The 16,573-nt window shown below is 50.2% G+C and overlaps 1 protein-coding gene across 3 annotated transcripts in view; it reads right to left on the reverse strand.

Annotated features, from left to right (window-relative positions):
* Positions 1 to 16,573, reverse strand: part of NGEF (neuronal guanine nucleotide exchange factor) — a 453,640-nt gene that overhangs the window by 318,226 nt on the left and 118,841 nt on the right. For all 3 annotated transcript variants that reach the window (XM_075340891.1, XM_075340890.1, XM_075340892.1), the window contains exon 2: positions 11,911 to 12,244. In XM_075340891.1, the coding sequence (XP_075197006.1) occupies positions 11,911 to 12,166 (256 nt within the window). In that variant the 5' untranslated portion in view covers positions 12,167 to 12,244. The remainder of the gene's footprint in view (positions 1 to 11,910; positions 12,245 to 16,573) is intronic.

The raw sequence follows: 16,573 nt of genomic DNA on the forward strand, positions 1-16,573 counted from the left end.
GAGTCAGGGAAATCCAATGTAAATGAGATAGTTGGCCAGAACTACTGAAATCGGTAAGATTGTCCAAATTTATGTGTACAGGAGTCTTAGGCTGAGGCCACACGGGGATTACTGCATGTCCTCGCATGACAGTTGGCTCACGCTCGCAGCACAGCGGGAGCTGAGTGTCATGCGAGGGTCATGCGACTGTGGTCCAATCGTGTGATCAGACCACAGCTGTGGAGGGGAGGGATTTATCTCCCTCTCTTCTCCGTTGTCGGCTATTGCGATTCTCGCAGTGCACTCGCATTACACCAGTGTAACGCGAGTGCAGTGCGAGGTTTCTCTCGCCCCATAGACTTGAATGGGTGCGAGAGAAACAAGATCGCATTACACTCGCAGAATGCTGCGACTGTTTTCTCGGTATGATTAGGTCTGAGAAAATAATCGCTCATGGGAGCAGGCACATAGAGTAATATTGGGCCGAGTGGAATGTGATTTTATTTTTTTTTATCGCATTCCACTCGCTCTGATTTTCTCACCGTGTACTCTAAGCCTTAAAGTGAACCTGACAGCTGGTACACGCTGGCCGAGCAATGGGCAACCTGTACCAGACACTGTTGAATTATCTTAGCCAGGTATATTACACTTCAAAACACTGTTTCAGTGAAAAACATACTTTAAAGACAACAATGTAGATAAGCTGGATAGGAAGGTCCTCAGTAGCTTCTCCTCTCTGCTGGCCTAGATTGACAGGTTTGTTCCTGCGTGTTTGACGCCCCTGAACTAGCCAGGGTGTCACAGGGTACTGCACCCTCTTCATCTTGTGGTGCAGGACTCAACCTCTCATGGTTCCCAACCTATGGTACTGCCTCCATCCGCATCCAAATCCCAACTACACCTCACATCACACCCTGTCAGACACACCAGTGGGCTGCCTAGCTGGAATAAGGCCGCCCACCTAAGGGTCAGGTAGGCTGGTGGGAGGGAAGTGATCAGAACAGTGTTAGCCCTCAAGAAGTGAGGGGCTGAGGGAGTGGTGGCTCCCTGTATGTAGTTGGTTGGGTCGCAGACAGTGGTCTGGGCCCGGAGGGGTCGGAGACCCAGTCACAGGGTATTGAGGCTGGGTGCCTAGACCCAGTGTTGGAGAACAGACAGCATATCAAGCCTAATAACCAGTCTGGGACCGAAAGCACGGCGGGTTACAGGACCCTAGTTCCGGGAGTAGCTTTAGGCAACCCGGCAATTAGCCTGTGGAGGGTAGTGTCTTCACGTACTGTCCCCAAGAAGCTCAGAGATCGGGGGCTAGTGCAACAAGGGCTATAGGGCTTTCCAATCCATGCACCCTGCAAAAATCCCAAGCGTGAGCCCCTGAGAGCAGAGCTCCACTACTAACGACAGTTTTAAGCAAACGGACCACCAGAAAAATTCCAAAATTTGTGCATGGAGGCAGGCTCCGGACCATCCGGCAGTACCAGAGGTGACGGATGCCCAGACGGGCTCCCCCAAGAGGGCAGCGGCATACAGAGACTGGGTTTACCTTTGTGTCAGAGTCTGCTTTGCGATCGCAGCGATCACAGCACTACCAACACTGCCTGAGTAAGTACGCTGTCCTCCCCTGCTTCCAATCCGCACCATGCTCCCCTACACCACCTCCATCATCCAGAGTCCCGGGGCATCCCCTACCCATGGAGGGAACATCATCTGGCTGCCCCACTCCATCTCCCCCGGGTACTCCCATAGGTAGTGGCAGTACTCCCCTCACTGCGAACCACGGATGACGTCACAAACTCTTATCCCCTGTAAATACCTCCTTTACATTTGAAGTGGCCGTGAGCCCCGGAGTCCGGAGAGCATCGAGCCACAGCAACCCCTGGATCCGAGTGCTTCGACCGCTGTAGGGGCAGCACACATGAGTGTATAGGCAAAGACCTGTCAGTCCAGGGCAGCAGGCGGGAAAAGCTAGCAGCGATTCCTCTGTCCAATTAGTGTACAGCGCGGCCTCGGTCCCTGATGGCTTTTAAAGGGAACCTGTCAAAAATACTATTAACCTGTAGATATGGGGTTAAACAGCAGGTTAATAACATTCTGAACCTGCCCGATGTCAGTACATTAATCCCCGTTGCTGGGAGGAAATGAACTTTAATCCTCTGGTTTCAGTCATGGAGGTGGCGCCAGCGCGGGTTTAGTCACTGCTCCATGTATGGAGAGCGGCAGCTGTAACTGTGCCCCCCCGTACTGACTGACAGGAGGGTCTAATGCTGAGCAGATTTCCGTGCACGGTTACAACAAGCACTCCATATGTAGAGTGATAATTGAACTGCCAGCACTGCCTCCATGACTGAAACTGTAGGATTAAAGTTAAATGTCCTCCCTTCTGCAGGGGTAATGTACAGATGCCGGGCAGGTTCAGAATCCTATTAACCTGCAGATTAACCCCATATCTGCAGGTTAATAGCATTTTTCCAAGTGACAAGTTCCCTTTCAGGTATGTTTTCCTCTGAAACACTGCAGCATTTCAGAGTCAAACACACCTGGCTGAGTTCATACAGCCAGTGCCGCATACCTGCTCCCCACGGATTGAGCAGCATGTATCAGCTGTAAGGTTCACTTTTAATTCTAATTGTCATAAAAGGTTTTGGCCAGGATTACAAAAATATGGCTTCTTTCTTTAAAACCCTGCAACCATAGTTACACTTCCACAGGCTACAGTAAAGACAGACTACTCACATATCACAGTTTTCATGGGAGCTTCCATTTGGTTTTGAAGTAATAAATTGTGTACTCTCTTTAAAATCAGCGCCTCACCTGTCCAGGGGCTGTGCCCGGTGCTGCAGCTCAGCCACATTGAACAAGTCAAAAGGAATGAGCTGCAATAACACACACCACCGGTTTTTGAAAAAAAGAAATCTGACATCCATTTATATATAAAGTACATGAACACAATAAAATGTCCAATGATGAAATATTTTGTCAAACATATAGATTGATTGCTACATTGTGTTGTTAGACCCAAAGTGAGGACTTAGTAAAATATCATTCTAAAGCACCAGTAAAGTGGATGACATAAGAAATCTGTCAACAGATTTTTGCTATGTAATCTGAGAGCACCATAATGTTAGAGACAGTGAGCCTGAATACAGTGATGGGTCTTTTACTGGGGCTGTGTTTTGGTGTTTCAATACAATAAGTGTTTTATCAGTATGAGATCATTACAGGACAACTTGACGTGTAAGGTCATCCCTGCCCCCAGAAGACTACGTAGGGGTGTCCACCTGCAGAAAATGTATATGCCCAAAAATCGTGCAAGATAGAGCACACGCTGACTCCGTCTGCTCCGTTATAGTCAATGGCCCCGTCGGCGTATGCGTCCGAAATACATTTTGCGGGGGAGGACTGATGCCCGACAGGACCAGTGAATGTAGGTGAAAAACGCAATGTGAGGCTATGTGCGTACGTTGCGTCGGAGTACCTGCAGTTTATTCTGCACGTTTTCCTTCCCTTGGTTTTTGACCAAATGGCTTTTGACCATTTTTCAGCGCTAAAAACGCATGCGTTTTTACCGCGTTTTTAGTGCGTTTTTAGCGCTTTTTACCTGCGTTTTCACCTGCGTTTCTGCAGATGCGTTTTGTAGATCAAGACACTGAGAAATAAAGTTGAAATAGTCCAAAAGAATGAAAAAAGAGAAAAAAAGTATAAAATTAACTTTTAATAAAACTATATGGGAAATTATCAATTTTAATGAAAAAATAGTGGTTATGCACATTTTATCAGAAAAATAGGTGAAGTTTATAATTTTTTAACATTTAAATTTTCGGTTATTGTGTGTGTGTAAAGGAACATTAGAACCCATTAATTTTTTGCCAGAAAAGCATGCGTTTTTGGAGCCAAAAACGCAGAGGAAAAGCAGGTAAAAAGCAGGAAAAACGCAGGAATTGTGCTTTTGGTTGCGTTTTGCCATTTCTCATTGACTCCAATGTTAAGGAAATGCTGCAGAAATGGCAAAAACAACTGACATGCTGCTTCTTTTTCAGCATGGTTTTTGACCACAAATATGCAAATTAAACGCTGCAGAAAAAAAAGCAAAGTGCAGACAGGATTTCTGCTTTTCCCATAGACTTTGCTGGAAATCAAAAACGCATGCGTTTTAGCGCAAAAACGCTGCTGCTAAAAACGCTGCAGAAACACGGAAAAAAACGCAACGTGCGAACATAGCCTGAAAGTGCTCTAAGTGATACCGGAATCAGGGTCTCTGTTTTTACATTATGCTGCTCTCAGATGAAGTAGCAAAAACCTGGTGACAGATTCCCTTTTAACCAAAACTCACAAACCTACCACCTCAAAAATTGCTGCAAAATTCACTTAATAATTGATCTGTGATGGAGATTTAAAATCCAATGCATTTCAATTTATGCTTCAGATTTTCGTGCTGACATTGTACTGTGCAATGCAAAAAGTGAAAATCACTGCAAATCTGCGGAAAATACAATTCCACATGTAACTTAGATTCCTCATGGATGTTGTCTGTTCAACGTAAACATTTCATAATGCAAAGTCTACACTATAGCTGCAGCAAAATTTTCATTAAAATATTCACTATTCGCTGTTCAGATTTCTAAATGGATTTCCTGCTGTGGGCAACCTGCCACCCAGCTACATTACAGCGCACACCGTCTCTGCTCTCCCTGTAAGCAGCTACATTACAGCGCACACCGTCTCTGCTCTCCCTGTTAGGCTCTGTGCGCACTAGAAATGTGAAGTTTCTCAAGAAAATTTCTTGAGAAACTTCTGGGAGTGAAAGATTTCCGGACCTTCGGAAAAAATCCGCACCAAATCCGCATGCGGATTTGCCGCGGATTAGCCGCGATTTTGTCGCGATTTTGCCGCGATTTTCCCGCGGGTGGTTCCCTGCGGATTTTGCAGGCTGTACTGCCGAAATCCGCAGGGTACCTGCGGAAATAATGAACATGCTCATTTTCTCAAGAAATTTTCTCGAGAAATTCTTCTCAAGGAAATTTCTTAAGAAAAATCTGCACAGTGCGCACAGCTATTTTTTTTTCCCATAGAATTTGCTGGGAAATGTCTGCACAAAGATTGCAGACATTTCTCAAGAATTTTCCGCGGCAAATCCGCGGATAAATCCGCGGGTAAAATGGTCTAGTGCGCACAGAGCCTTAGCAGCTACATTACAGCGCACACCGTCTCTGCTCTCCCTGGAAGCAGCTACATTACAGTGCACACCATCTCTGCTCTCCCTGTAAGCAGCTACATTACAGTGCACACCGTCTATGCTCTCCCTGTAAGCAGCTACATTACAGTGCACACCGTCTCTGCTCTCCCTGTAAGCAGCTACATTACAGTGCACACCTTCTCTGCTCTCCCTGTAAGCAGCTACATTACAGTGCACACCGCCTCTGCTCTCCCTGTAACCAGCTACATTACAGTGCACACCGTCTCTGCTCTCCCTGTAAGCAGCTACATTACAGTGCACACCGGCTCTGCTCTCCCTGTAAGTGTGGCGCCCCAGGACCTGGTCGCCACAACAGCATTGCCCCTCCAAAGGGTTAATGCTGAGCCTGGAGGTAATTGGGAGGTCTATTGGCCAGTAAGTTTAACATCCAACGCAGTTCTCCCTCAGGCCAGCAGGGGGAGCTCTGAACCTGGAGTTCCAGGGAGCATTCCTTAAGTCTGGCCTGAGGGAGGAGTTAGTGGTCAGTCTGTAGAGAGAAATGATAGCAAGCAGACGCAGAGTAGTGCTGTCCTGTGGAACTGGGGCCTAGAGCTGGAGCAGCTTGGCCCAGTGAAGCCGGAGGAGCAGAGAGGCACAGAAGAGACTCGGACATCGGAGTCTGTGGCCACCAGGGCCTAAAATACTCCCTGGTAGCCGAATCCGAAGGGCAAGAGAGCTGCAAGCACCTGGCCCATAAACAGCCCGAAGGTACAGCTGCATCATCAGGGCCCGGTGTGGACTCCAGCAGAGAAGCACCAGAGAGGGCCTGTGCAGCCTACCACAGAGGGAAAGGGATGTACCACCGGTCCCAGCAGCAAGAGGGCAATTGCTAAATTCAGCATACCTCCCAACCTTCCCGGATACAGCGGGACTTTCACGCTTTACATTGTTTGTCCCGTTGCCACGGGCGGGACGGCCGTCTCCCGGGCTCCGCCCACCCACTCTCTCCCCGCCTCACTGCTTTTCCCTCCTACCATCCTAGTAGACGTGGCATAACAGAGAGGAGCGCTGTGCTGCTGCTGGTATGTAAACTGAATCTCCCCAGCGCTGATTTCCCTCCCTCCCCCCCCCACCCCCGGCCGGAGCCTGTCTCTGCGGGCGGACGGCCGCCTCTCTGTGCGTGCGGCCGGCCGCCTGTCTGTGCGTGCGGCCGGCCGCCTGTCTGTGCGTGCGGCCGGCCGCCTGTCTGTGCGTGTGGCCGGCCGCCTGTCTGTGCGTGCGGCCGGCCGCTTCTCTGTGCGTGCAGCCGGCCGCCTCTCTGTTCGGGCGGACGGCCGCCTGTCTGTGCGTGCGGCCGGCCGCCTGTCTGTGCGTGCGGCTGGCCGCTTCTCTGTGCGTGCGGCCGGCCGCCTGTCTGTGCGTGCGGCCGGCCGCCTCTCTGTTCGGGCGGACGGCCGCCTCTCTGTGCGGTCGGCCCGCGCCCCCCACCGCCTGTCTGTGCAGGCGCCCCCCCGCCGCCTGTCTGTGCGGGCGCCCCCCGCCGCCTGTCTGTGCGGGCGTCCCCCGCCGCCTGTCTGTGCGGGCGCCACCCGCCAGCTGTCTGTGCGGGCGTTCCCCACCGCCTGTCTGTGCGGGCGCCCCCCGCCGCCTGTCTGTGCGAGCGCCCCAGGTGCCTGTCTGTGCGGGCGCCCCCCGCCGCATGTCTGTGCGGGCGCCCCCCGCCGCCTGTCTGTGCGAGCGCCCCCCGCCGCCTGTCTGTGCGGGCGCCCCCCGCCGCCTGTCTGTGCGGGCGCCCCCCGCCGCCTGTCTGTGCGAGCGCCCCCGGTGCCTGTCTGTGCATGCGGCCGGCCGCCTGTCTGTGCGTGCGGCCGGCCGCCTGTCTGTGAGGGCGGCCCGCCGCCTCATTGTGCGGGCGGCTGGCCGCTTCTCTGTGCGTGCGGCCGGCCACCTCTCTATTCGGGCGGACGGCCGCCTCTCTGTGCGGTCGGCCGGGCGCCCCCCGCCGCCTGTCTGTGCGGGCGCCCCCCGCCGCCTGTCTGTGCGGGCGCCCCCCGCCGCCTGTCTGTGCGGGCGCCCCCCGCCGCCTGTCTGTGGGGGCGCCCCCCGCCGCCTGTCTGTGCGGGCGCTCCCCGCCGCCTGACTGTGCGGGCGGCCGGCCGCCTGTCAGTGAAGGCGGGCGGCCGGCCGCCTGTCTGTGAAGGCGACCGGCCGCCTCACTGTGCGGGCGACCGGCCGCCTGTCTGTGGCTGCCTGCGTCTCCGTGCTGGAGGCCCGCCGGCTGCCTGCGTGTCCATGCTGGAGGCCCGCCGGCTGCCTGCGTGTCCATGCTGGAGGCCCGCCGGCTGTCTGCGTGTCCATGCTGGAGGCCCGCCGGCTGCCTGCGTGTCCATGCTGGAGGCCCGCCGGCTGCCTGCGTGTGCATGCTGGAGGCCCGCCGGCTGCCTGCGTGTCCATGCTGGAGGCCCGCCGGTTGCCTGCGTGTCCATGCTGGAGGCCCGCCGGCTGCCTGCGTGTCCATGCTGGAGGCCCGCCGGCTGCCTGCGTGTGCATGCTGGAGGCCCGCCGGCTGCCTGCGTGTCCATGCTGGAGGCCCGCCGGCTGCCTGCGTGTCCATGCTGGAGGCCCGCCGGCTGCCTGCGTGTCCATGCTGGAGGCCCGCCGGCTGCCTGCGTGTCCATGCTGGAGGCCCGCCGGCTGCCTGCGTGTCCATGCTGGAGGCCCGCCGGCTGCCTGCGTGTCCATGCTGGAGGCCCGCCGGCTGCCTGCGTGTCCATGCTGGAGGCCCGCCGGCTGCCTGCGTGTCCATGCTGGAGGCCCGCCGGCTGCCTGCGTGTCCATGCTGGATGCCCGCCGGCTGCCTGCGTGTCCATGCTGGAGGCCCGCTGGCTGCCTGCGTGTCCATGCTGGAGGCCCGCCGGCTGCCTGCGTGTCCATGCTGGAGGCCCGCCGGCTGCCTGCGTGTCCATGCTGGAGGCCCGCCGGCTGCCTGCGTGTCCATGCTGGAGGCCCGCCGGCTGCCTGCGTGTCCATGCTGGAGGCCCGCCGGCTGCCTGCGTGTCCATGCTGGAGGCCCGCCGGCTGCCTGCGTGTCCATGCTGGAGGCCCGCCGCCTGCCTGCGTGTCCATGCTGGAGGCCCGCCGGCTGCCTGCGTGTCCATGCTGGAGGCCCGCCGGCTGCCTGCGTGTCCATGCTGGAGGCCCGCCGGCTGCCTGCGTGTCCATGCTGGAGGCCCGCCGGCTACCTGCGTGTCCATGCTGGAGGCCCGCCGGCTGCCTGCGTGTCCATGCTGGAGGCCCGCCGGCTGCCTGCGTGTCCATGCTGGAGGCCCGCCGGCTGCCTGCGTGTCCATGCTGAATGGGTGTGGATGGGGAGTGGATATGGACGTGACTGTGAAATGGGTGTGGTTAGGGGGCGTGGCCTAAAAATTTGCCACAAACTTTGTCCCTCTTTTCCTTCTTTAAAAGTTGGGAGGTATGAATTCAGGGAGCAGGGTCCTATCACAGTAAGGAAAAGAACAGGAGTAGGCCTCATACTCATCTGGCCAAAACGACATCTCAGGTACTATAAGGCCGGCCAGAGCCCTCTACCACCTGTAACGGTCTCCCAGGACTAACCGTTTGTGCAGTAAAAGAGGAGAAGGTAAGGAGACTGTTGTTTGTGCCTGTTTCTTTCATTGCCTGTCGGCCCTGCACCGTGTTATCCACACAACACCATAGACTCTCACGAGCACCAACAGTGTCCCCGGGGCACCGCTCCACCTTTGGGGAGCAGTACCACCATTGCTGCCATATCATCACCCCGGAGGCCTCAAACAGTAGTGGCGGCTTAATAGCCGCATACCACAGGTGGCGTCACGAACACAAACCCCAAGTCACCAGCCATATTTAACTGACACCCACCAGGGCCATGGAGTCGGGCCCCGCCACCACTGACTACCCCCGGACTAGTCCGGCCTGGCACCGGGTGTCCCATAGCCCTGGGGTGGGCGAGTCATAAGCAGCTACATTACAGTGCACACTGGCTCTGCTCTCCCTGTAAGCAGCTACATTACAGTGCACACCGACTCTGCTCTCCCTGTAAGCAGCTACATTACAGTGCACACCGTCTCTGCTCTCCCTGTAAGCAGCTACATTACAGTGCACATCGTCTCTGCTCTCCCTGTAAGCAGCTACATTACAGTGCACACCGTCTCTGCTCTCCCTGTTAGCAGCTACATTACAGTGCACACCGTTTCTGCTCTCCCTGTTAGCAGCTACATTACAGTGCACACCGTCTCTGCTCTCCCTGTAAGCAGCTACATTACAGTGCACACCGTCTCTGCTCTCCCTGTAAGCAGCTACATTACAGTGCACACCTTCTCTGCTCTCCCTGTAAGCAGCTACATTACAGTGCACACCGCCTCTGCTCTCCCTGTAACCAGCTACATTACAGTGCACACCGTCTCTGCTCTCCCTGTAAGCAGCTACATTACAGTGCACACCGTCTCTGCTCTCCCTGTAAGCAGCTACATTACAGTGCACACCGTCTCTGCTCTCCCTGTAAGCAGCTACATTACAGTGCACACCGTCTCTGCTCTCCCTGTAAGCAGCTACATTACAGTGCACACCGGCTCTGCTCTCCCTGTAAGCAGCTACATTACAGTGCACACTGGCTCTGCTCTTCCTGTAAGCAGCCACATTACAGTGCAAACAGTCTCTGCTCTCCCTGTAATCAGCCACATTACAGTGCACACCGGCTCTGCTCTCCCTGTATGCAGCTACATTACAGTGCAAACAGTCTCTGCTCTCCCTGTAATCAGCCACATTACAGTGCACACCGGCTCTGCTCTCCCTGTATGCAGCTACATTACAGTGCACACAGTCTCTTCTCTCCCTGTAGCCAGTATAGCAGAACGGATAAACTTGCTGAATAAAAAGATATTGAGAACCATAAAATTGATACAGGGTTATTCCTGTCTTCATAGATGGGCATTGTTGGACACTGCTTTCACTGCTGCAATTTATTACAAATTTTAGTTGTTCTTGAGATATCAACACTTCTCTTCTGTATATAGCTCGTTGCCTAGGTGACCGACCACCACCGCTGCCTAGCAGTGATAAAAGTGGTGGCCAAACATGTACAGTACTTACAAGCTCTTTTCTATTGAGCCTATAAGTACTGCTCTGAAGCTGACCAGGACCACTAGTGCCCCTTCTTATTTTTATTTGTATTTTCTCTTTATTCCTGTTACTCTCAGGTAATCTATTATTTTTTTAGAAAAATCTATCACATAGATCCAGAAATATGGAACTTTTTATTTAATGTTATTTTTTATTGTTTTTACCTATGGGGTACGGCTCACATGGTAATTATTCAGAGCAGATTAAAGATACTCCCCAAGAAACTCCACCACTTTATCAAGACCATATAGATTAGGATTAGCACTAAATTGAAAGGCCTATATATTTACATATCTCTGGGACATATGGGAAATTGAAAAAAAAAATGCAATAGTCAGGGGCGCATCAAGAATAAAATGCCGTAAGAGCAAAAACTGGAAATTCTCCTGATTTGGAGACCATATGTATATTATATTTTGAGGTAGAGCTTCAGTTATTAGATCAATTAATACAAATGGCTGAAAGAGCCCCAGTCCAAGGATTGTAAATGGGGCCACCAGCATTAGGTAACATCATAAGCTTGCTTGTATCATTGTCATTTTGTATTCTACTGTAAGTTAGTATGTTAGATACGTCATACATCATCGTTGTGCGAATATCACACCACAACACATAGCATCATTGTTCTGTTCTGCAGTTGTACAACCTCTGAGCACTACAGAATTAGACTGTAGGATTCTGAATGCCCATTCTCCTGACATACAAATCATGTTCACATTCACTTTTAATTGCATAACAATCCTTGCTATTATTAGAAATGCAGCAGAGATTATCAATAATATCATCCATGAGAAATTGAGCCTAATGGCAAATAACTGGTTTCAAAGGCAACTAAAGTTTTGGGGCGCTATTGTTTCAGAACCAGGGCCCACTGGATGATTGATATTCTCGTAAGGCCTCTTTCACACGTCCATGCATTTTGTGACGGTCCATGGGGAAGGTATGTAATACCATCCATGTATCCATGTGTGTGTGTGTTTTCCATGTACTGTTCATGTACTATCCATGTGACACCTGGATAGAACATGTACAGCATGAACTTGAATACTTACCTGTCCCCGACAGCGCTGTCACCGGCGCTGCTGTTACTTCTGGGGTCACGGTCAGTGCAGTGAATATTCATGAGCATAATGAGTGGGACCCAGAAGCAAGTAACAGCAGCGACGAAGACAGCAGCACACTAGACAGCAGTGCCAGAGACAGGTAAGTATAAAAATTATTTTTTTTATGGGACATGTGTTTTCTGTGGGATGTGTCACACTGATGTCACATGGATCACATCAGTGTGCGGGACCTGTGACACCCATGTTGCCAGCAGAAAATGGACATGTCACCGTGTAGAGCATATGAACATGCGTGTGCTCCACATGGACAGACATGTGCACAAACCCATTGAATTTAATGTGTCTACGTATGTCCGTGTCTCCGATACATGTGGAAACGGACATCACACTTACTGGAAATACGGGCATGTGAAGTAGACCTAAGGCAGAGCAATCCTCACCTAGGTACAACTGCAACCTTTCCATCCTTTATTTATTGCACCAGTAAACTACTCAATCACTCATTATTGATCAACATTTAGTCACGTTTTCCCTTACCAGGATTCTGTGTCTCTATTTCCATGGAGTCTCTACCGCTCCCTCTGTCTCTTCTAATCTTCCGTGCTCTCATCGAGGTATAAAAACGAGAATGCCTCCGGATAGGGATGTATCGGGGCTGCTCACACCCCTCCATATTTTCTTCTTCTCCTTCCTCTTCTTCTGACATCTGGTACTGCTTAATTCCTAAGGCTTGCGTTGATCCTTGTGGGCCACGTCCCACGACACTTTCTCCTTCTCTAGTTAAACGCCTCATCTCTCCAGCTTCTTGTATTATGCAGTAAACAGGAGGTCCGTCTTCATTTCATACTATGTCATCGCTGTAGGCATAAACCTAAGAGATAAACACACAACACTCGAATTAATTACATCAACTCTGTAACACCGCGTACATGTGTTTCAAGAAGGAAAACAGGTGAAGGATCAACATCAAGAAGAAGCGTTGATTCAGTTACTAGGAACTCTGAACACCCCCCAGACGTTTGACCATGTAGCCATCATTTTTTTGTATTATGTTTATTATAATTAGTACTATTAGGACTAAGCCACACGGCGAGAAAATCGGTGCTAGTGGAGTGCGATAAAACATCGCATTCCACTCGGATCAATATTAGCCTGTGTGTCAGCACACAAGAGCGATTATTTTCTCAGCCCTAATCGGACCGAGAAAACAATCGCAGCATGCTGCGATTGTAATGCAAAACTCTTTTTTCTCGCACCCATTCAAGTGAATGGGGCAAGAGAAAAATCGCACTGCACTCGCGATACACCGGTGTACCGCGCGTACAGAGCGAGAATCGCAATCCTCCGCAGCACCGCCCCCCCCCCCCGCAGTGCTGGCCCGTCCCCCGCAGCTGAGGTCCGCTCGCACAGTCGGCACCACATAGCCCTCCATGCAGAATAATGGGCCCAACATAGGCCTCCTTACAAAAAACTAAGCCCCCAATAGCCCTCCATACTGAATAATGGCCCCCCCATAGTCCTCCATACTGAATAATGGGCCCCATATAGTCCTCCATACAGAATAATGGGTACCACATAGTCCTCCATACAGAATAATGGGTACCACATAGTCCTCCATACTGAATAATGGGCCCCAAATAGTCCTCCATACAGAATAATGGGCACCACATAGTCCTCCATACTCAATAATGGGCCCCACAGAGCCCTCCATACAGAGTAATGGGCCCCATATAGTCCTCCATACAGAATAATGGGTACCACATAGTCCTCCATACTGAATAATGGGCCCAACATAGCCCTCCATACAGAATAATGGGCCCAACATAGTCCTCCATACAGAATAATGGGCACCACATAGCCCTCCATACAGAATAATGGGCCCAATATAGCCCTCCATACAGAATAATGGGCCCAACATAGTCCTCCTTACAAAATAATAAGCCCCCCATAGTCCTCCATACTGAATAATGAGCCCCCCATAGTCCTCCATACTGAATAATGAGCCCCCCATAGTCCTCCATACAGAATAATGGGCCCCGCATAGCTTTCCATACAGAATAATGGGCCCCACATAGCCCTCCATACAGAATAATGGGCACCACATAGTCCTCCATACAGAATAATGGACCCCACATAGTCCTCCATACAGAATAATGGGCTCCACATAGCTTTCCATACAGAATAAATGGGCCCCACATAGCCCAAATAAAATCAGCCTGCAGGCCAGAGTTTGAGATGTGTTCTAGCTGTATCAGTAGTTCCTGTCCTAACGTAAGTCTATGAGATTCACATCAATGACCTCATACAATTACATTGAGAAAATGACTTCTGAGCCACCCAGAAGACACTGTGCAAACCGGACAGTCTGAATTGTGGTCACATGGATCAGATTAGGATCGGAATGGCGCTGGGAACCAGAGAAGATGGCGATCACTAAATATTTAAACGCATCCACATTACACTAAATACATATTACTAAGGGATGAAGGAACATTTAAGGGATCAAGGCACAAACACATAAGGGTTAAAAATTTTAGGCATAAAAAAGGTGCACAAACTGATCAGAGGTGGAGATCATAGAAGGAAACTATTAGAGAATCTAAATGGATCTTCACCCTGGGGACGAGTTCCAGATGGTATGAATAAGAGACAGGATTTGATATTGCAATACTAATTTCTTTGCTTCTTTGTGCATTATTTATTTTTATAGACTGACAGTTTTATTTATCAGAAGTTTTTAATTGATGAATTACATATGTATTATTTAATTTGGTTGCTATATCTATTAATGAAATTGGTCTATTTATAAATATATGATAGAGTGCCATGATGACTATGGGACAGAGGGGAATCGGGCTCCAAATCTGTCCCTCAAGCTAAGAGCACCTTAAGCCCGCTTTATGCTAGGTGGAGATTCTAGAGTCTAATTCCTGGCCCTGCTCCTGACCAGTCCTAATCTGATTCCCCCACCCTCTAAAGAGGGACAGGAGAGATGAAACCCACAGATAAAGACAGACAAGGGAAAACCACAACTCTGTCACGCAGCACTCACACACAAAGGTTAAGACAGCAAGAGCAGAAATGAAGTTATAAAACCACAGGGGTAAACTCCACAACCACATCAAGCAAATAAGCACAACTTTCAGCAGACCATTGAGGACACAACACCTCACAGACCAACATAGAACAAACTATAGCTGGCATGGGTGGAAGGATTCAACTAGCAATAAGAGGAGAGGAGCAGATGTGATACGCCTCCCCACAACATGTGATCAAAGGAGCAAGCAGACCAACAGAGATTAAAATAAATCTGTCAGGTCCAATATGCCTCTAGAACCACGAGCAGTTCTGGTTACATATTGCTAATCCCCGCCTAACCGTCCCTGTATATGTCGAGGGTGGGGGCCAGCTTCCCCGTCGCGGGGGCTGCTCGGGGAGGTCGCGCTCGGATCCGGTGCCTTCTCCTCGGTGGCTCGAGCGGGCCGGACCCGGGGCTCGAGCAGCGCTCCTCGCCCATGAGTGAAAAGGGGATTTGGATCGGTTTTGGGATGGATAGAGTTCGTGACGCCACCCACGGATTGTGGTGATGGTGGGCACCACCGCTGCTGGTGACGGAGTTCCCGGGAGCGATGGTGGGGAGCAGCTAGGTGTTGACCCCTCCAAGGGTAGGGGTGGTGTGTCCCGGGGCCCGATGGGGGAGGCTTGCCTTCCAGTAGGATGGGGCTCGCAGGGTGCAGGATCACGGTGCAGCGCAGCGTGGTGCCGGATGGCACTGGTGTACTCACTCAGATACAGATGGACAGAGTCTCTGGTAAACCAAACCTGTAGGAGTACTAACTTGCTAAGAAGACGGACTAGTCAGGGGATATAACGTCCTTGGGACTAGTCCCCGCGTTCATTATTATAAGATTATAGATGTTTAGAAATACTTTTTCTAAAGATCTCTTTATCTATGCTAGTGTATACAGGGACGGTTAGGCAGGGATTAGCAATATGCACCGAGAACTGCTCATGGTTCTGGGTGCATATTGGACCTGACGGGTTCCCTTTAACTCATACTAGCCTGGCTATAAATCAGCACACAGCAGATTGACGTCTGAGTCTGCCTCTGTTGATGCCAGACACCAGAGAAACCATAGTATGAAATGTCAGAATCTCCAATCTGAGCAGAGTCTGCCGCCGCCATGACAGTTGGCGAAGTTTGTGCAAAACTCCAAGTGACATAGAGTTACTGACAGACCGTACCATGATTAAGGCTTCACACTGAAATGAGTAGGCCTATTGTTTATGTGTGGACTATATCCAATATTTCATGAAGTTGGTATTTTAATTTTTTTGCAAATAAATGTAAAGTTTTAATTAGATATTTGCATCACTGGACATCTCTCTTTGCAACCAATTTCTAAAAATCTAAATAGGACTTGATGTGAAAATGTCATATGGTGAGCTGATATTCTGTCTATTAATTTTTATTAAACACATCCAACTGTAGAAACTATTATTATTTCAAGATCTATTGATTAAAATCAACTTTAAAATTAACTTTTAACCTTGTGATTACCGTAGTAACCTTGCTGCAGTGAATACAGTAACCCTAGAGATAGAAATCCATTCAAAACTCACAGGACTCAAATTGGTAATACAGTAGAACCTTGCTTTTAGAGTAACTTGGTTTGAGAGCGTTTTGCTAGACAAGCAAAGCTTTCTAAAAATTTGTAACTTGGTTTAAGAGCAATGCTTTGCAAGAAGAGCAAATACTCACTGTGCACACGTCTGGTTCTGTCCTTTCATCGCGCTTTGACCCGTACTGGAGGTAACTTTGTGTACCTATATACTGTATACTGTACACAATATACCATTGTACAGTACAGTATATACTATATTGCATGTCTATCAATTTGCATTTGTGGATATAGTATTGTACTTTCTTTCGGCTGACCAGTACAGCACATTACTTGACTGGACCTCCCGCACACCAACAATTCTATTGGAAGCTAAAGTGCAGTTTAATGTGCTTTATATGCTTTCACTGTACTGTACAGTATTTTGTATTAGTGTACTTATTTTGTATGAATACAGTACATTATTTTGTATTACTGTAATAAGTTTGTATAAATACAGTAAATATTTTTGGGTTGTGGAATGAATTGTTTGCATTTCAATTATTTCCTATGGGAAAATTCACTTTGATATAAGAGTA

The sequence above is a fragment of the Anomaloglossus baeobatrachus genome, chromosome 3 (assembly GCF_048569485.1).
Source record: "Anomaloglossus baeobatrachus isolate aAnoBae1 chromosome 3, aAnoBae1.hap1, whole genome shotgun sequence".
NCBI lineage: Eukaryota > Metazoa > Chordata > Amphibia > Anura > Aromobatidae > Anomaloglossus > Anomaloglossus baeobatrachus.